At 45.0% G+C, this 21,077-nt stretch overlaps 1 protein-coding gene across 1 annotated transcript in view; it reads left to right on the top strand.

Moving 5' to 3' along the window:
* Window positions 1-21,077, top strand: part of GRIK4 (glutamate ionotropic receptor kainate type subunit 4) — a 174,858-nt gene that overhangs the window by 92,097 nt on the left and 61,684 nt on the right. Inside the window, exons 8-10 of the mRNA XM_066639707.1 lie at window positions 2,664-2,825; window positions 17,157-17,309; window positions 19,404-19,508. Coding sequence (XP_066495804.1) covers window positions 2,664-2,825; window positions 17,157-17,309; window positions 19,404-19,508 — 420 coding nt within the window. The remainder of the gene's footprint in view (window positions 1-2,663; window positions 2,826-17,156; window positions 17,310-19,403; window positions 19,509-21,077) is intronic.

The raw sequence follows: 21,077 nt of genomic DNA, 5'->3' as shown, positions 1-21,077 counted from the left end.
GCGTGGACCACCGGAGAGGGCGGAAAATGGACCCCTTGCAGCTGACATTTGCAGTGTCTTGCCGAGCACTCCCCCATGGGCTACCAAATCAAGTTGTATTCTTTGTGTGTGTGGTGGGGATGGAGGGGGTTGCACATGGTCCACGACAATTCCAATGTTTGCCTCAGTGATCCGCGGGTTCCTAAAGGTTGGGAACCATTAGCCTAAAGTCTCCAGGAATCAGCATCCATCTCTTGATGATAGCTAAGAGCAATCATGGAGATTTTAACAGGACTGCTAGCAATGCGCAATGTTCTATTCCACTGGGGGGGAAAGATCTCCAGAAATAGCTTTGGGTAGAGTTGGCAACCCCGTTCCATATCCTTATCTTTCCATCTCCTAAAAGCTCACTCTGGGACACTATGAGGGTTGCACTTCAAACAAGGCACCATTTATTAAAGCAGGATTGAGCACAGGCTTGTGGAATTCAGAGGTCAGCTAACCAAACCAAGAGCAAAATAACAGGTTCGGACAGGAGACACAAACTCAGAACCAAGGGTTGGCTCTAATCATATCATCAACCCAGGAATTTTGATCAATATTACTACACTGCAATCCTGTACATGTTTACTCAAAAGTAAGTCCCACTATTTTCATTGGGACTTAGTCTCAGGTAAATGTGCATTGGATAAGTGCCTTAGAGCCCAATCCTGAGCTGCATGGGGTGCACAACAGAGACTCTTCATTCTACGCTAACCTTTGGGTCTTCAGGCTACTTGCCTTACCTGGGGGAAGAGGATGAAAGACCCGGATGCAGCTGCTGCCTGGAGCACGCTGGATGCAGTGGCAGCCATTTTCTGTGTCATTGCAGCCCCGCACGCCGGGCAGCTCAGGATGGGGCTGTGAGACTCTTTACTGGGCTCGCAAGAGGAGAGGCCTTCCTTCCTTCCCTTCAGTTTTGGTCTCCTTCATGCCTCTTCAGCTGTCAGTTGGGGGAGAAGGGCAGACGGGTCTTGCGCAAATGCTCCACGCTCTTTGCGTGCAAAATCTCCTCAGGCCCTGACTCTCATTAGCCACCTGCCCTTGTTCTGCAGGTTGACAATGCGCTGTGTGAAAATGGATAGCCTGTCAGGGAGACAGGAGGATAATATCATTCAAATGAATCAATAGTGCACAAGCAAGTGTTGCGTCCTCTAATGCGATTGTGTCCAAACCACCACTTAATCCCTTGTCTCATCTCGAGCTGTTCAGAGCTCTCTGCTCCAGAGAAGTCTCATTTACTCCACTTTTGTTGTAGCCTTAAGGCTTGTATCAGCCAAACCCTGGCAGGAACAACAAACAAGAAACCTTATAATTTCTGATGAAGTGTGGGAAATTCAAATCCAGGCTGGGAATATTGGTTTACTTCAGGGACACAGTCGCTCAGCAAAATGCAGGGTCCGATGTCTCCCTCTGTCAGCTGAGGCCAATCCTGATACTATTTGTGAAGTAGTATTATTTATTACAAGTATTTTTAACACTCTCCCCCCCCCCCACCATCAATCACAAGAATTCTCAAGACAGGCAGTAATAACTTAAAAAACACCAGTATATAATTAATAGATTAAAGCAGTCAACAAATTTACTTCATCTATACACATCAATGCATATTAAAAGCTAAAGGGAGATTTTTAAAAGAGCATTTAGTTGCTTCCTCAAAATAATCAGAGCTTGACGTATGGGTAAAGAAAAGGTTCTCCACAAGGAACCACAGCATAAAAGACTGTCTTATCCCCACCCCTCTCACCTCAGAAGACTGGGGTACTCTGGGCAAGCCTACTGGAGATCTCGGTTTGGGAACAGTTTCATTTAGGTTACACAAGAATGGACAAGATTAATTTTCCCATCCTGCTCCACCTTCCTCCATCATTTGAGGTAAAGTTGATGGACACAAAGGGCACACCTTCTCAGTTTGGGGACAGCAAGTATGGAATTGTTTCCCTTAGGAGGTGCACATGGCCAGGGGTGACAGCCAGGGCTGACCAGGTCAGGCACAGATCAAGGACCCACACCTGTTGGAAAGCCTGTCTAGATAGGCCTTCAGTATTGCTGGCAGTTGTCATATTCAATGCACCATCAAAGAGTGCTATAAGGCCCATGTGCACAGCCCTGGAGCTAGTAGCATTTTGTGCTAGCGCTGTACACAATGTCTCACATAACTTCTTTTAAGAAAAAGGGAAAACTCTTGGATTCTAGACCAGCTTGGGATTAACTAAAGTTAGCTTCCTTCTCTGTGTGTCTGTTCCCTAGACCTTTCCTCCTTCACTTACTCTATGACTTGCTGAACAACATACAGGTTGGGCATCCCTTATCTGAAGTGCTTGGGACCAGAAGCATTTTGGATACTGAATTTTCCCCATATTATGGAATACTTACATATACCTAATGAGACGTCTTGGGGATCGGGCCCAGGTTGAAACAAAAATTCATTTATGCTTCATATAGTCTGGAGGTAATTTTTTACAATATTTGCAATAATTTGGTGTCTATTATGTGACTGGTCACATGGGGCCAGGTGTGGAATTTTCCACTTGTGGCATCACATCGGTGCACAAAAATGTTGCGGTTTTTGGAATACGGATTTCAGAATTCTTTTCAGATGTCCTAATTCCACATCCTGTGCTGTGTTCTCTGGTTTCCATTAGGAGTTTTCTCTCCAAAGACTGGACAGCCTTCTGGACGACCGAGTGAACATCTTGGGGTTTTCTATCTTCAACCAGTCTCATGCTTTTTACCAAGAGTTTGCAGAGAGCCTCAACCAATCATGGCAAGAGAACTGCGACCACATTCCTTTTACTGGGCCAGCGGTGAGTGAACAGATCTGTTATCAGTGGGGGGCTGTGTTGAAGGGTCCTACAAAGACTGGAGTATAAACTATTTTACATAAATAAAAAAAATTGGCATGAAATGTGGGTGAGCAGCCGGGTGCTGACTCCTAGATGAAACTCTAAATGTTAATGCATAAGCAGACAACCACAATAAGTCTCTCTGGGGAATGACACGTTCACGTGAAAGGTCAAAGTGACCTTAAAGCAGAAAATTAGGATTGCTCTTTCTGTTGCATCTCTGTTCTTTTGCCCTAAAATACCAGTCAGTGGAAATCTAGCAGAATCTGCACTGTGCACTGAGCTACTCCTACCTGAATCATCTCTGAGGAAGCACATGCTCTCATCAACCCCCCCCCCCTTTCACTGTCCACCCACTCATCCAGTCCAGGGCAATGCCAATGACCAGTCTTGCTGCCTGCCTGATGGGAGCTCTCAAGGCTGACTGCCTTGAATGACAGCTGAGATGCATTATAAATAAATCTTACTAATAGGGCTGGAGAGCAGTAATAACAGACAGGAATGAAACCTGATCTCTTCCTTTTCTTGCTTTCCCAGAATATCCATTTCTAGCATTTTTTAAGAGGTTCTGTTCTTGCGAGGCACAATCAACTGTGGACTTTACCTGCGTAAGACCCATTGAAATTAATGCGCAATCCTTCTGCCTCGTCTATTGGACTCCCCTCGGCTTCCACCCAGAGGGATTCAGGAACCAAACCCACGTGTTACATACTAATGTGTGCAAAAGTGCCCAGAGAAGAGTTAAATCTTTCCCCACCAGCTAGTTTTTTTTCTTACATGTTCCATTACAGGGTTCCAGGAGCCAGGATGGTATAGTGCAGGGGTGTCAAACATAAGACCCGCAGGCTCGATGCGGCCCATGGAAGCTCTTTTTCCGGCCCCCGGGCTCTCCCAGAACCACCATCAGCTGCTGAGCTATGTTGCGGTGTCACTGCTGAAAAGGTGGCCCACGTGATTATTGGGCTTTTCCATATATTAAATCTATAATCATGATTTATGTATTTTCTCTTGTCATTTGCAGCTAAAGACATCCTAAGTGAGAAAAAAAAATGTTTATTTCTGGTCATGACTTGGTTAATGACATCACTACCATCCTCCAGTAGGCACTATGAATGCTATTCAGCCCACTGTATGAAATGAGTTTGACACCCCTGGTGTAGTGGTTCAGGAGCTGGGCTTGGACCTGGAAGATCTGGGTTCAAATTCCCTGCTTCCTAGGTAACTTTGGACCAGTCTCTCTCTCTCTCTCTCTCTCTCTCTCTCTCTCTCTCTCTCTCTCTCTCTCTCTCTCATCTTCACCTTCCTCACAAGGTTATTGTGGGGACAAAAGAAGGGGAGGAACCATGTACACTCCCAGAGCTCCTTAGAGGAAGGATGGTATAAAAATATGAAGAATATATAAAAATAAATAAATTACTCTGAAATGCTCATACAGCTCGAGGGGAAGAACTTGGGAAGAAAAAAATGACCTGTGGGATAAAGGTGAAGCACCCTCTCCCAGCAGTTCTCTACTCATAATGCCAATGCGCCTTTAAAAATGGTGTTAACTTGGAATCATCTTACTTGTGTTTCCACCTAAGGAGCAGTTAGCCAGCCCCTTGTTTATGGTTGCACCAACAACACATCTAAACCAATTTAACTATCTTGATTTGGAATTTGCTCTTGGATTTGCTGTGTTGTGAGGGTGCTGCAAGTTCTATTGTAGGGATTCCTCACTTCCAAAGTCGGATTAATTTGGAAAATGAGTACGCTGCATCCTGTTTGTGGGGTCTCAACTTATTTTCTGAACCTGTCCAACCTGATAGGGTTATCATAACTCAGGATAATAGATTGATATGCTCAAACATGGAATGGTTCCCTGATTTTCTCATGTCAAACATTTGGTGTTGACAGCCTTTTAATCAGGCTGATCTGCCTGAGGATCCACAGATTTAACTCAAGGGAACCCCACCTCCCCAGATAGCTTTGAGCATCAAAGCCTGACAATTTGGCCTGCCCACGGGTTCCACGCAAGCCACAGAAATCCCAGGCCTTTCTCACTAAGAGACAGTGGAGTGTGTCTGTGAAGGGAGGGGGAGCTATTTGCTCAAAATGCAACTCTCATTAATCACGGTGCAAAGAAAGGAAATCAGGGAAAATCATTAAAATTACAGATGGTAAGATTAGGTAATTAGAATGTAGGCTAAAGCAGATGTTTGTAATTAACTGTTTATTTCATTGACAGAAATCCTGATTGTTTCAGTGGATTGGGGCACTTTTAATTCTCAGTGTTAAGCTGGGGGCAAAGATATAGATGGCATTGTTTCTAGAGATGTCTGAACAGTTTACTAGGCTTGTGCACAAAAATAAGATTTTGGAGTTCAGCTGAAGAACTCTGAGCATTGGAAGTCCCCAAATTCTTCTCCCCTGATAAAAATTTTCCCTCTAAAAATTTTCCAGTTATTAGGGCAGGACGACAGTAGAGTTCCATTGAAGAAGGACTTTGACTGTCCGTGGGAAATGTAGTTTTCACTTGTTTCAGCTTCTTCATTTCAGTGTGTGTGTGTGTGTGTGAGAGAGAAAGAGAGAGAGAGAGAGAGAGAGACCGAGAAACCAACCTGTGCTTGGGAGTTTGTTAAGTGGTTTCCTAGAGAATATAGGATTCATGCTGGAGTTGTAAGACCAGTCAATCACCTTTGGGTCTAATTCTGGTATAAATGTGAGAAATCTCAAACCTCAGGGGTTTTTTCTCATTTATAATTTGTACACCAAAAGGCATGTGCACAGTTCTTCCTTCAAGAGTGCTAACACAGATGGATACGCTAATTAAAGTGTGGATGGGTTGTTCTGTCTATCTAATAAATCTATCCATCCTTATCTATCCACTAGTGTTTCTCAAATTGTGGGTCGGGACCCACTAGGTGGGTTGCGAGCCCATTTCAGCTGGGTCCCCATTCATTTCAGTGTGTATTTTATTTTTAATATATTAGACTTGATACTACCATGGTATGTGACTGCATCTGGGGAAATGTTACCGATCTGTACTTTTAACAAGCTACTATGCATATGCTTTTAAGAATGATAGTCAGTGGGGCTTGTTCCTGGGTATGTGTGGACAGATTGTGGCCTAGGATTGTTAAGAATTTTCTTGCTTGATGATGTCATTTCCGGCCATTACATGACTTTCAGTGGGTCCTGACAGATTATCATTCTAACAAGTGGGTCCCGATGCTAAAAGTTTGAGAACCACTGCAACAGATAATTGATCCACTATCAGTATCAGGTTAGTTTCAGCACTGATACAGAGTTGCTGGGTCTAATAGCAGCTTTTGGGTATGTTTGGACCCCAAAACATCCCCAAAGGTATAAGTGGCGGGAAAGGGTTAGAGCCCCTGTCCCCCTGTGTCATGGCCCTAATCCCAATTTCCTTTTCCTCATGGCTGCTTTCCGACAAAGAAAAGCTCATCGAGAGTTGCAGTTTTAGAACCCCCATGTCGTGCCTGATTTGGCTCTCAGTTCCCAACTCTTCCGGTTCCACTAACATCCTAAACAGCCTGGGATCAGAGCCGTAACAACTGCTGTGGTGCCTGGGACAGTGACATCATAACATCAGTGCCGCCCCCTCCTCTGGGAAGAACTGGGAGGCGACTACCTTGTGCCACTGTCACTTTTGGGTTCTCTATGTGCGAAGGGGTGCTCACTGTAGCCGCTTTGTCCCTTCTCTTGGGAGGCTTCCAGCCTCCACAGTAGAGGGAATGGGGTGCATGAGGCTGTCTGCAGCTTCTCCTTCATAACTAGGGTAGAACCTGGGAGCAGTCATGACCCTTGTGTGGCAGAGTACCTGGGGCAGGTACCCTTCAGGCCCTGTCTCAGTTACCACTCTGACTGGGACCATGAAATTGGAAGGACTGCCTTCTCCCACATGTATCTGCTTGCCAGTTGAGATCTTATCCAGCAGCTCTTGTCTTCTGAGGTGAGGCAGAGTGTGAGCAGAGAGGTCCTTCTTGGTCGTGATGCATAGGTTTTACATCCCATGCATCCCACAGCTGTCAGGAGAAGAAATATTGGAGTCATTTTATATCGCATCCCAACATGCCTTGGCTCGGTCATGTCGTGAGAATGGATGATGGTCGGATCCCAAAGGATCTCCTCTATGGAGAACTCGTGCAAGGAAAGCGCCCTACAGGTAGACCACAGCTGCGATACAAGGACATCTGCAAGAGGGATCTGAAGGCCTTAGGAGTGGACCTCAACAGGTGGGAAACCCTGGCCTCTGAGCGGCCCGCTTGGAGGCAGGCTGTGCAGCATGGCCTTTCCCAGTTTGAAGAGACACTTGGCCAACAGACTGAGGCAAAGAGGCAAAGAAGGAAGGCCCATAGCCAGGGAGACAGGCCAGGGACAGACTGCACTTGCTCCCAGAGTGGAAGGGATTGTCACTCCCAAATCGGCCTTTTCAGCCACACTAGACGCTGTGCCAGAACCACCATTCAGAGCGCGATACCAGAGTCTTTCGAGACTGAAGTTTGCCTACTACCACTCTGTCCCTATGCATATTCACCTGATACCTTCATTACCGTTACTTTGACTCCAGGCAGTATTTTGGTGGCCTCAGATTTCTTTTTCTGTTATTATTATATCTGGTCCCTCTTTTGTTTGTATGATAGTTTTGCCGTTTTTTTCACATGCCGACACATTTGTTTTTTTATCTGCTTCCTTTGCTGTTTTTTACTGTCATGTGGTTTTATTGGTTAACTTTAATGAAACTTGTTAACCACCTTGAGGCAGTGGCAAAAAAGGCAGGATCTAAAATCTAAATCCCTAAATAAACCAACAAATAAATAAACTCCTAAGTGCCTAGCCAAAAGAACAGGAAGCTGCTACCTCGCCAGCCTCCCCCCAAGAACCAGAATGCCTCTCACCATTATTTATCATGGCGCTATTTACAACAGGCAAGGAACAAAAATGAAAATAAACAGCAGTGAAATAATATATGATAATGAGCAGACCAGGAGATATTTGCAGAAGGGCTATTAAATTCACAAGAAAAGGATGAGAATTTTAAAAAGGTGGGAATCTGATCAAAGGTTTTGGTGCAGAGAGACTGGGGTGGGGGTGGGGTTGTATTTCACACCAGTTGGGTGGCAGGGAAATCCTTGAGGGTCTGTTCAACAGCCTTCATATGGAGAAATACAAGTTAATTGTGTATGGCATTCTCCGTATGAGCAGCATCCTAAATTGCTTTATTGCGTTAAATAAGGCTAACAGATAAATAGTGGCAGAGGGAGATGGCAATTAAGAGACCAAGACAAAAGGAGGAAGGATTGTTTTCAGGCGAGATTTGAAACAAGCTGGAAAGCTGATGAGCCAGGCAGAAATGGAGACTGATCTTCCAGATGGAAGACCTCACCAAGGAGAAGGTGCTGATCATTCCCCATATTGGGACTTGGGTGGGGAGGCAAAGGGCAATTCACTACTAAGAAGGGAGCAATGGAACCAGTGCCAGGAGGTAGATGGGTTTTGACTGTGTTTGCAGGATCCAAGGATGTTGAGAAGAAATTGTAGCAGCATCAAGTCTAGGGCAGGATCAGGTGAGTGGGATTGAGTGCAAGGAAGAAATTAAAAGGAATAGGAGAGACAACAGTGCTATAGGAAGTGAAAGAGAGGCAGAAATCTCCAACTGCACAGGAATTAGTGCATGGCCCATTGGTCCGGCAGCATCAGTGCTGGAAAGTTGGATAGGATTAGGCCCTAAGTCGTTGTTCCTTAATAAATGAACTAACTCCTGACATGGGGGGGGGGCAGTTATGAAGGCCTCCCCAAGGTAAAGGAACATTTGTTCCCTTCTCTTGGGGCTGCACTGCGGCTGCATTGGCACTGGGAAGTTGGATAGGATTGGGCCCTTATTTGTTTATTCATACACTTCCATCTTTTGCAGGATCACCTCCACGTAGCAATCAAAGGCTGCAATCCTATTCACACCTTCCTGGGAGTAAGCTCCATTGACTATAATGGGACTTACTCCTGAGTAGAGAGGCATAGAATTGGGCTCAAAGAGAATATTATTCTCAATATTTAAAATTACTTACATGACACTAAAAAAAAAAAAAAGAAGAAGTCAACATAGATACCTGGGACAACAACAACCTTAAAACAGCAGCTTAGAGGGCTCCCAAACGCCATCAAAATTAAATCATCTTTATCTGCTGTTCAAAGGCTACCAGCGATCAGCAGCTTACTTTCCCTAGGACAGAGTTCCAGGAGCTTTTGGCTCCCCCACAGAAAGTTTTGTCTGCTGGGAACCCCTCTGCCATACCTCCACCAGATAACGAAAAATGGCTCTGCTCCATCTGAAGTTTCCTCTTTGTTTGAAGGAGAAGATCTAGCAAGACTTGGATCCAGAAGCAACAGAGCATACAAATATTGGATGTGATAAGCAAACAGGCAAGGTTGGGAACGAAATCAAAGCAGAGGCTAAGCTCCACAGAAGAATTCCTAGCTATTTTGTCAGACTGTACTCTGTACACTGAGGGTCTCCGTGAGACCCTCAGAAGTGGTCCGTGAGATCTCAGAAGAAAAGATCACCTTTGATCACTTTAAGCATCTGGCCGAGAGAGCGTTCCCCTACAGACCATCAGAGAGGGTGAAACATCAGAAACAGACTATCTGTAGCCATCAATGAAGTGTCAGATGTGGTTGTGGGCAGTCCCACTATCTCTGGTAGTCCATGGGGGGGGGGGCACTTGCTTGGGAGATGCTTCCCCATGGCTCACCAGAAAGAGCAGAGAATGGACCACTTGCAGCCTAGTTGGCAACAAAAGCAGCAACCCAGAAACCTTCTCTATAAATAATACATATCTAATAAATATTCTCTAATTATTACAAATTTAATTGTATTTTTTATGTGCAGGGGAAAGGTAGTATGGTCCTCAGTAATTCCAATTTTTGCCTCAGTGGTCTGTGAGCTCCTAAAGGTTGGGAACCACTGCTATAAGCAAATGGATAGAGGTGCCTTGGGAGTGCTGGTAATTGTAATTTGTTGGGGGCACTCTCTTAAAATCCCAGGGATTCCTTGTCTTTTAACAACAGAGGTGCTGGTGACATTTCAAAGGGGGATTCCCCAGTATTTCTTATCTGTGGTTTTTCCCACAAGACACCTGTACTTAAGTATTTAAGCCACCCCCTTCTTAAAACGGAAGTACAAAAACTTCCATAATATTGCAAGAAAGGGGGGATGTGTGGCAAGAAATGGGTCTTCTGTAGTTAGAAGTAATGGCCACATCTAAAACTTCACCATTACTGATGAATGACATTACTCCAAGTCTCATTGGACTGACTCAGAAAAAAGCAACAATAAAAAGGAAGTATCTCCACTTGTTTTATGAGTCAATCTGACTTTGAACATCACCCTTTCCTCCATTCACCCATCCAGATTACAGAATCTCGCCCCCCAAATGAACCCCCCTCCCTTTAAACCATAATCTGTCTAGGATAGCAGTGGTGGAGATGATACTCCAGCTGTGGGATGTGAAAAATAATAATAATAATACAGGTATTTATATACCGCCTTTCTTGGTCTTTATTCCAGACTTTATTCAAGGCGGTTTACATAGGCAGGCTAATTTAAATCCCCGGAGGGATTTTTACAATTGAAAGAAGGCTCTATCTTTCAAGAGCCACAACAAATTCAGATGTTTCGTTCTGATCTGGCCTCCATCCTGGCCTCCATCCTCCCACGCTCAGAGCAGATGGAAGATAGCTGCTCAGAGCAGCTTGTCAGCTGCTTCAAGGTCGCAGGGTGCCGGTGGCCTCGAACTGGCGACCTTGTGGATGTTATCTTCAGGCAAATGGAGGCTCTACCCTCTAGACCAGACCTCCTGCCCTGGTCCTCCTGCCCAAAGAGAGAGATCTGATCTCTGGCATTTCTTCCTAACCTGCTTGCCCTGCACCACAGGGGAAGGAAGGAGATACCATATCTTTTGCTTCCTGTGAATGCAGCTTCACCATGGCAGCTGTGTCCTGGCCAGGTAAATGTTGCTTAAAAGGAAGAATGTTTGAGACTGATAGTCTGGATGGATTAGTGGGATAGGAGTTGGTAGGTACACTGGGAATTCTCCAGCTTGGTTTATAATACGAGCCAGAAAAAAATCTAGGAACCTTGGTATTCTTGCCTTTTCTTGAGTGAGCATTGCAGAATCCGAAAGCTCAAAAAGCTTTCACCAGCACCTGGACTTTCACTCCTCTGCAATGGATTTTCCACCATCCTATTGCTTCTCAGCAAACTGTCCTTGATAATCTTATCTAATAAAAATAAACAAAAAGAGAGATTTGTAAACATAAAATCCACTCCAGGAATTCCAGCAGATGTTTTGTGGCTGCAAAGTCAGAAATCCCAATCAATAGCATCATATGCTTCATTAGCATCTACAAGCATCACTTGTGGTGACTAACAAGAGATCATTAGCCACCCAGGGAGGAAGAAGTGGAATGAAAAACTGACAGGAGACCATTAAAGAGGATGGACTTTTGGACACGCTGATAACAATTCTAACCCACCATGTTCAACTGGATTTTGCCAAAATTTGCCTGCTCTCAGAGGTGGAATGGAATGAGACCTGGTCTCTAGATGAGGATTTACCCCCAATGGGTTCCAACATGAACCAGAACTCAAGGGAGACTGGGCACCCTAAGTTCCCATACTCCAGGACAACAACCCACCCAGAAAAACTGCAGAATTGGAGGACCTAGAGTATCTTAACTGGATTCATCCCTCCACTGCTGGGCCCCAATCCACCCCATCACCACTGGGTGTCAAGGAACAGAGATTGCAAAGAGCTCAACTTGACGCTCTGGACCAATGGTTGAGTCCAGCTTAGGGGAAGGGTGTCTTAAATACAGACAGAACCAGGAAACTGAGAGTGTAGTTAGAGGGTTGGGCAGCCACACAACACAAACCCTTGGGTGATCAGTATAATCACATAAACAGCTTCTCTTAAAAATACGGTTTTGGTGGCAACCAACCAACCATCTTCAGCAAAGATGGCTTGCATCTGCGACACCTGTAGTGATCAATGCTGGAGATGCCAAAGCTTTAAGGCAAAGATATTCATTTTCTGGACATATCCTCTTAGTAAACCATTTTGAACTGAAGTGCTAGGGAACATAAAAGACATAGCTGGATATATCTAATAATTTCTTTTCTTTTTTCTTTTTGCAAGTTTCTAGTGCTTACGGCAGTGGGAGAAATGTGGGCAGAAATTGGAAAGGATATCTGTCCATTATACTGGGGTGACTGCATGTTTTGATTTTAGAATAACCTTTTTTTCCCCTTCGTGCCTTTGCAGAGAGAAAAATCCTCAGACTTTGCAAGTATAAATTCCCAAATCATGTTGGGTCATGCAAATTGGCAAGTGCATGTAAACGTGTCAAATTTTACATAATCAGGGGCATGGTGGAGTTTCCTTGAGGCAGGGCTGAGAAATGTTTTTGACAGTGTTGCTTGGAGAAAGGCACCCTTCAAATGTGAATATTGCCAAAGGAAAGTCAAAAGGCTTAGGCTCACCAGTGACAATCAGAAGTTCAAGCTTCTAATTGGGTTCAACATGGGGGTATGGAAATAGGTGCCAAAGAGTGGGATTTTCAGGAGAGGTTAGTATAAAGGTTCACCTGTTGAGAGAGGAGGGCGGATGCAGTTGTTTTTTTGGGGGGGGGGGTTATCTTCAGGTTAATCATTTGACCCATGAGCCGTCTTTTGACATACCACAAATGTTAAGCTAGTGCAGCTCAATTGCAAGATGTTTTTGTGGTTGCAGGTTGAGTGGAGGTTATCTCTTGGAGGAGCTCAGGTTGGCATCCATGAACCAACCTTCCCCTTTTATCCTTACATCAACCCTGTCACGTGTGTTAAGCAGCTGATGACAAGCCACAAAAATATTGACCATTTGGTTTGTCTTACATCTCCAGTATGAAGGCAATATTGTTGGCAACCTTCAGTCTTGAAAGACTATGGTATCGCGCTCTGAATGGTGGTTCAATGGAAGGCAATATACTTTGTAATGAAGTATGAAAATTCAGGAAAGAGGAGTGGAGAATACTTGGGGGAAGCAGGGAAGAAATCCCCCATAACTACAGCTCTGAGTTAGTGTTATGGCTACTCGTTTCCTTTGTGCTTGCACCATAAGCTACCATGCAGAAAGTGCCTCTGAGTATGTGCAGAGTTCATTTTCTCTTGTCCTTGAAAATAGGCTCACATTGGTATCGAAGAACCATCACTTGATCAACAGGAATGTGACTCATATCAAGGATAAAGAAGAAGAGCTTCCTGCCATCCAAACAGTGCTTGAAGCTAGCAGTGGTCATTTTGCAAATTAACTGTTTCTTTGGAAAATCAGTTTGTATGGAAGAGTTGGGAGGGAACCTGATGCAGCCAGTGGGCATTCTCAAATATAATTGCATTCACACCTGGGAAGGTGAGATGACTCAGTGGGTTTTGGAGAGCAGACCTATCACTCAACCCCCACAATGATAGTTAAGGCAAATGACTTAGGAGAAATGGAGCTCTGATAATAAGGAACCAACAACAATGGGAAGAGAGGAAGTGATGATAATTAAAGGTGAAATCTTAGTCATAGCTTCAAGGAGGAGAGAGAAAATGACCAGTTAATAACTACATTAGAAAATACCCAAAGGGATCGCAAAGGAGGAAGATGGAAAAATAGCACATGAAACCGGATGAATAAATAGAAGTGATTAGAAGCAAATGAGTCTAAGTTGGGCCGTCAACACAAATTGGGAACCGTCTTGCAAAAGTAACATTGTCAGATGAAAGTGTTGCACGTAGGAGGGGAACAAGAGAGCTGATTGTGACGGGGATTAAAATGCTCATCCAAGGATGCGATGATTGGGAGAGGATATACGCGGCTATAAAAATGAAAAGGCAGCAGAAGGAGCAAGGCCCCACCCTGGGGCTCTCTGAGAAGCATTATAGGTGCGTCTGCTGTGACTCTGTGCAGAATGTGGAACCGGGAGCAGGATTCTGAATATCAGTTTTAATTCTTGCCCCTTAGAAAAGGCAATCTTAGTATCCCTTATTATGGTTCCAAAGACATGCTCAGAATTATAACACCAGGCTAAATCTCATAAGCTTAGAGGAGTTACTAAGTAAGATTTGTGTAAACTGGTTCTGTCAAAAGTAAGGCTCCAGCTACTCGTATTAGCAGAACAATTCACATCAAATCAGCAAGTCAAAATTGCAAATATGCCGACATTTCTTGTGTTCCCCAACACAACCAAAGCTACTGTATATTCTCCAAAACAACCAAAACTTTTGATCTTGGTGGGTGGTTCTGACTGTTTAGGGTCGTCATGATGACACAAAAAGAGGAACACCATGTTGGGCCAGTGAGTTTCTCCCCCATGCACGAAAAGTTGATGGTGGATTCCGCCCCACCTTTCACCCATGATGAAATGCCTTTCACCTGGAGATGACACCTCCTAAGAACATAAGAAGAGCCCTGCTGGATCAGGCCAAAGGCCCATTAGTTCAGCTTCCTGGAGGGCACCAGGATGAGGTCTCTTGTTGTCTGGTGTGCTCCCTGGGGCATTTGGTGGGCCGCTGTGAGATACAGGAAGCTGGACTAGATGGGCCTATGGCCTGATCCAGTGGGGCTGTTCTTATGTTCCTGTATCTCACAGTGGCCCAGCAAATGCTTCAGGGAACACGCAAGACAACAAGATACAACCTGCATCCTGGTGCTCTCCCCTGCATCTTGGCAGTCAGAGGCATCCTACCTCTACCTTGCACATACCTACCATGATTTGTAACCCGTGATGAACTTCTCCTCCAGAAATTTGTCCAATCCCCTCTTAAAGGCATCTAGGCAAGATGCCATCACTTCTTCCTGTGGCAAGGAGTTCCACAGACTCCTTCAGCTGGTTCTCCTTTGAGAACCTCCACGAAGGTAGATGGGTTTTATAACCAACAATGTGGTCATGAGATAGCACAGATTATGTGTTGGGGTATGGGTCTCTCTGGATGTATCGGGTGCCTACTTTGTTTTGGGACATGTTTTCTTATCAATCTCTGGAGGCCTTTCTTTGAATCGATAAATGAAAGCATCGCAGGTTACTTGGGCCGAAGCTAATACCGTCACAGCTGTTGAAATCCTGGGATAAACAGAGAACTAAACTGCAACTCCATTGGAGTCTAAATTTAATTTAGAAGGTGAGTTAGGAGAATTTCCTTTGAGACAGTTAGATAATGTGTTTAGATCTGAGGATTTAGCAGTACATAATAGATTTATTACTAGTGAAGAGATTAATTTTAATTCTCAAGAGTGGTCGCCTGCTGAGTATCAATACTTTCAAATCCAGTATTTTGAATTAAAATTTGATAGCCGACTGAGAAATGTAATGCAGTGTGAAGAGTTATTGGGGACAAGAACCACAGAAGAACAGCAGTTGTCAGCACTGTGTGATGTAGTATGTGTTTTGGAGATTGGGGGGGGGGAGCCTTGTGGGGTTTGAGACCACAGACTTTGGGAAATGGTCATGGCACATTTCAGGATTTGAAAGCATTTCAGAAATTCAATCAATTTAGAGCCACAATCCTATGCAAGTTTATCTGAGAATAAGTCTCACTGAACATAGTTGGGACTGGCAGTCCAATCCTATCCTTCCCTAGCACCCAAGGCTACAGCAGCGCCGAAATGCTCGCTGCTGTATCCTCTGGTGTCAGGGAGGTTTCCTTGGGGTGAGTTCCCTTATCCAGTGTCAAGCAGTGGTGGCCCCTATGGGGCTACTCAGATCTGTGCCCACTCTTGAGCGGGCACAGAATTGAAAAGGTTAGTGTCTGACTTTCCAGCTTGGGAGGGGATTCATAGAATTCAGCAACAGAGCCTACCACCATCTCTAACCCCTTCCCAGGCTTGGTTCACCCCACGGTTCCCCTCCCCTTACCCAGTTCTGCCTCCTCCTTGCCTTCCACCGCCCCCAAAAGCTTCACCACTGCCATCAATGTCACTTATAGCTGGCTGCTCTATTCCTGCATCCCTTGCACTGAGGTCTAATGCCAACGGGTGCTGGCTTCAGCATTGGCGCTACGGGTGTAGTACTTACGGCACTTTTGTGACAGTGGGCCAATGGTACAATTGTAGTCCAGCGCTGGAGCCCAATAGGACTGGGCCCTTAGTTCTGTGGAAACATATATACTGTATGATCCCACTATAGATCATTTGTCTTCAAAAGTGACAGAATGCAAATTATTCTGGTGGAACATTTTTTTAACCACATGATTAAATGGGTGCTTTTGATGTTGGAGATACACCAATCAAGCAGGTTTTTCACGCTTACAATGGAACTGACTTTCTGTTCAGGTTTATTGAACATAAGTTGCACAAGTTGTTATTTTTTTTTTTTTTCAAATAACGAGTGTAAAGCCAACATTTGACACTAAGTGTTTATTTGTGAATTACTTGAAAGAAAACTTTCAAGAGGGTTATTAAAATGCAGTTGCAAAAATCTTTTCTTTGTTACCCAAATCAATTAGCTTTCCAATGTAAAGCTATACCATTCAGGTTCGGCAAACATGGAATGGTGATTAAAGAACTGTCTGTCGCCAAGGTGTATTGTAGGAATGCTTTAAGTGTTTCTGTGAAATTGGCTGGAAAATGGTCTTCATTTGTTTTATATTAGAACACCTAATGTTAACAATATAACACTGGAAAATTATATTTTTTTTCCTGACAATTTGCAGTTGTCAAGATTAAAACTTCAGTGACTGGCAAATATCCATGTCCCTCCCCTTCATTGGAAGCAGAATAAATTATGCAAATCAGAAGAAATCCAGGCTAAATTAGGCTAAATAAGAGAAATTGTTTTCCCTCCTTCATAATCCTGAAAAGGGCACCTTCACTGATGTTTTACAATATGTATCTTGATTTACATTTAATTGATTTCTTTAAAACCTAGACAGTTACTCCATTAAAAAAGTCTATCTAATTGTTTGACAGATGTAGTTATTATCTTCCTATTTCACCCTATTTTTAAACCCTGCAAATAACACCTTTCTTTCTCGTGGCTGCGGTATTTTTTTTTAAATTAGGACTGTGATTTTGATACATTTGTTTTGTTGATTTTTTTTTATGCCATTTCTGCCCAACGCATATACGCAACAGGGACCAAATGTGTACACTTGTGGGCCGGGCAGTAAAGGGTTAAGATGTTTATTTATATGTCTGTGCTGTGCACATAAACACATAATATTATGTACACTCTGTGGCTTTTGGCACTGATTATGCATTTTCCCCCCTTCTTCAGCTATCTTCCGCCTTATTGTTTGATGCTGTCTACGCAGTGGTGAGTGCGGTCCAAGAGCTGAACAGGAGCCAGGAAATTGGGGTGAAACCTCTGTCCTGTGGATCTGCCCAGATCTGGCAGCATGGCACCAGCTTGATGAACTACCTGAGAATGGTGAGAAAGGACTGAACTTTGATTAATGGGCACGGCGAGGGATGCTCTGCCTATGCAGATTAGGGCTGCCTGGGAATTTACTGCAAATAGGGTGTTGGATCTGAGTAAGAGGTGAATGCTTGCCAGGTAATGATTTCTGGGATCTGAGGAAGCTGTCAGAATTGGCCACAAGCAGGCATGTGCCCCCCCACCCCATCCCAAAGAGGCAGTGTTCAGGCTCCAGAGCAACTAACAATGTTCAGAGGAAGATGCACAATCAAAATCTAGAAGGGGTCAAAATCAGGCAACAGTTGTGGTGGAGTAGGAAGAGCTCAGACAGCATTCTGAGGCCAAATTCCACAGGCCTACAAAATTGAGAGTCAGAAAAGTTTTTCCCAAACTTTATGGTGGTTTGCTTCCAAATTCATAAGCTTGGGGTGCTGATTTCAAAAAGAGCATCGTTTTAACCCTATTACGTCTAGTTTTGGAGATATAGTATAGCCTCATTAGTGAATGGTTCAAGCAGCTTCCTCATGAGGAAGCTGATTGAGCCATTCACTAAAGAGGCTATGCCGTGTCTCCAGAACTAGATGCGATAGGGCAAAACGGATGCCACTTTTAGAATCAGCACCCCAAATATACCCAGGAATTAGTGTAACGTTTAAGGAAGCAAAATGTGTGTTGGCCTGTGTTATTCAGACTCTGAAGCTGGTGCTTTGTAGAGCCTTCTGGCAGGGCTGGCCTTGGGGCAATCTGACCAATTTGGCTAAATTGGGCCCCATACCTGGAGACACTCCACAGTGGGGTAGAAAGTAGAGCACCCACAGCCACGGCTGGCACCTCGCTCTGTAGCTGAAGTTCCAGCACAGAATCTACCATGTCAAGGTGTGGCCAGGAGAGTGTGCCAAGCAGAGCATTGCCACTGAACAGCCCTGCTGCCCTTCCATCCCTGGGTCCAATTGATTTGAAATCCCCCCCCCCAAATCAATTGGTGGTGACACCACATTGCTGGAACTCATCCTGGTTAATAGGGATGACCCATGGGGGGGGGAGACATGTTTTGCATTGGGCTTTGCATCTCCTAAGGGTGCCCCTACCTGCTGGGTAGGCATTGGCTTTAGGGGCTCAGGCAGGCCAACCCTACATCCTTGGTGGGCCCTCTTGAAGCCCAGAGCGCAGTCTGCCAGGAATGCAGAGGACTGGTGGAGTAAGAAGCCAGGGGCTGGACCCTGAATGCTGGGAGCCTCAGTTCAAGAAATACCTATTGCAGCTCATTGTGTCAGGTTGCTTAATTGCCTATCCCCTAACCAGCTACACAGGTCAGGTGGCCTGCCCAGCTCAAGCCCAGTCTCACGCTCTGCCTTCCACTGGAAAAACCTTTGAGCATGTAGAAGTTGCAGGAGCAACTCTATTTTCCTAGGTACAGTTTCTGTTACCAGGCGGTTGTCAACAGTGCAGAGGTTTGGCAGCAATTAGCAGTGAGAGTTTTTGCTATGTTTGGCAGCCTTTTACACAACGCTGCTTCGTGTTTAACGCGGCGCAATGCGACTCCTTGCTGTACAACCGACGTGTAGCAGCTTCCCCCGCCCCCCCAAATCCCAGGCAGCATGATTGAACGCGACACAATTAAGTACCCACCTACAGCGGTGCAACTTGGAGCTGCAGTAACAGAAGCAAGATTGTGGGGAGAGCACCGAGAAGGGAGGGAGATCCGCAGTTAAGACAAGCTGGAATTGTTGAGAACTCGTTGCATCTCCAGGATAGTCTGCATCTTCAGAAGAAGCACTTCTTCTGAATATAGCCCTGGTATAGCCCTCTCAGGTTTTTAGTATTTCATAGTAGTGTATGTGTATGATGGGGGTCTCATGATTGCTTGCTGGCCCATGTCAACACCTCCCTGCCTTTCTCCCTGACATGCTGGTTTTCCATCAGCAGGGATGTGAGAGAGCAAAGTCCAGATTTGCATTATGAATGACTCTAGTTCCAAGATGTGATATGAAAATATGCTTTATTCCTGAGGATGTGGTTGAAGAGCAATATCCAAGGCATGCTGCACAGTTAAGGCTAAAAGGTGAACACTATATTTGGCGCTGCAACTCACCCTCTCTTGGACAGGTAGAATTGGAAGGTCTCACTGGCCACATAGAATTCAACAGCAAAGGCCAACGATCGAACTATGCCCTGAAAATCCTGCAGTACACAAGGAATGGCTTCAGACAGGTAAGCACCGTTAAAAAGGGGACCGAGAATAAAACGGCCAATATTATTCTGCCTTGGTACAAATCGATGGTCAGGCCACACCTGGAGTATTGCTCACAGTTCTGGTTGCCACATCTCAAAAAGGATGTAGTGGAACTGGAAAAGGCACAGAAGAGAGAGAGCAAGGATTACTGGGTTAAGGCACCTCCATTATGAGGAAAGGCTATGGCGTTTGGGGCTGTTTGGTCTAGAACAGTGTTTCTCAGCCAGTGGTACGGGTACCACCACTGGTACTTGAGGTGGTGTCTGGTGGTGCTCGCTGGACACATGCTGCCCAACTGTGAGACCAGGAATGTGATGCAACAAACAGTGGTAGGAGGCTTGGTTTGGTGGATAGAGCTCCAAAGCATTCTATTCACATGCTCTAAAATGCCCTCCTGTCCACCCTGAGCCTTTACTGGCTGCATTTGTCAGGCTGCATCTAGCCTCCCAACCCAGAAGTAACTGGTGATGATGTCATCACCAGTTACTTCTGGTGGTACTTTGACTAAGTGGACCACGTGAAGCTGTACAATGGAGGACAAACCTTGAGAAACACTAGTCTAGAAAAAAAGGTGCCTGAGGGGGAACCTGATTGAGATGTACAACATTATGCATGGGATGGATAGAACAGATAGAGCAGCCATTTTCAACCACTGTGCCGTGGCACACTGGTGTGCCGCAAATGGTCCCCAGGTGTGCCGTGGGAATTTGGGAGAAGGTCATTTATCAATAGGACCATTAGGGGATGTGAGCCCCCCTTGACAGCACAGTGTGCCTTGTCAGTTGTCAAAAAGCTGATGGTGTGCCTTGACCATTTTAGTGCATTGCCAGTGTGCCGTGAGATGAAAAAGGTTGAAAATCACTGAGACAGAGGGTTCACACAACACTAGAACTAGAGAACATCCACTAAAATTGAGTGTCAGGAGAGTCAGAGTAGACAAAAGAAAATATTCCTTTACCTGGCATCTAATTAGTCTGTGGAACTACTTGCCACAGGACGAGGTGTTTGCACCTGACCTAGATGCCTTTAAAAAGGGATTTGACAGATTTACGGAGGAAAAGTCTATCACAGATTACAAGCCATGATGGGTATGTGCAACCTAGTTCTAGAAGTAGGATTCTTAAGAATGCCAGATGCAGGAGAGTGGCAACTAGATGCAGGTATTTTCATTATGCCATTAAAGGTTGTTGAGTTGAGATGCAGGTATCTTTTTGTGTGCTCCCTGAGGCTTCTGGTGGACCTTTGTAAGATACAGGAAGCTGGATGAGATGGGCCTTTGGCCTGATCCAGTGGGGCTTTTCTTATGTTCTTAAGGAGGTGCCCTCTCCAGCAATGTGTTGGCATCCTTCAGTCTCTGAAGACTATGGTGTCACGCTCTGAATGGTGGTTCTGGAACAGAGTGTCCTCTCCAGTGCACGAAGCCTGGGTAAAGTAGGTATGGAGGATAGGCTGTTACCCATGCAGCAAATCCCCCCTCTCCACATCGCTGAAATGGTCCAATGGAAAGGCAGAGGCCAATACGGTTGGCTCCAGCGGAGTCGCAGGAG

The sequence above is a fragment of the Tiliqua scincoides genome, chromosome 11 (genome assembly GCF_035046505.1).
Source record: "Tiliqua scincoides isolate rTilSci1 chromosome 11, rTilSci1.hap2, whole genome shotgun sequence".
In the NCBI taxonomy this organism is placed as follows: Eukaryota; Metazoa; Chordata; class Lepidosauria; order Squamata; family Scincidae; genus Tiliqua; species Tiliqua scincoides.
The sequence above is the reverse complement of the archived record's forward strand: the minus strand, read 5'-3'. Positions and strand labels throughout refer to the sequence as shown.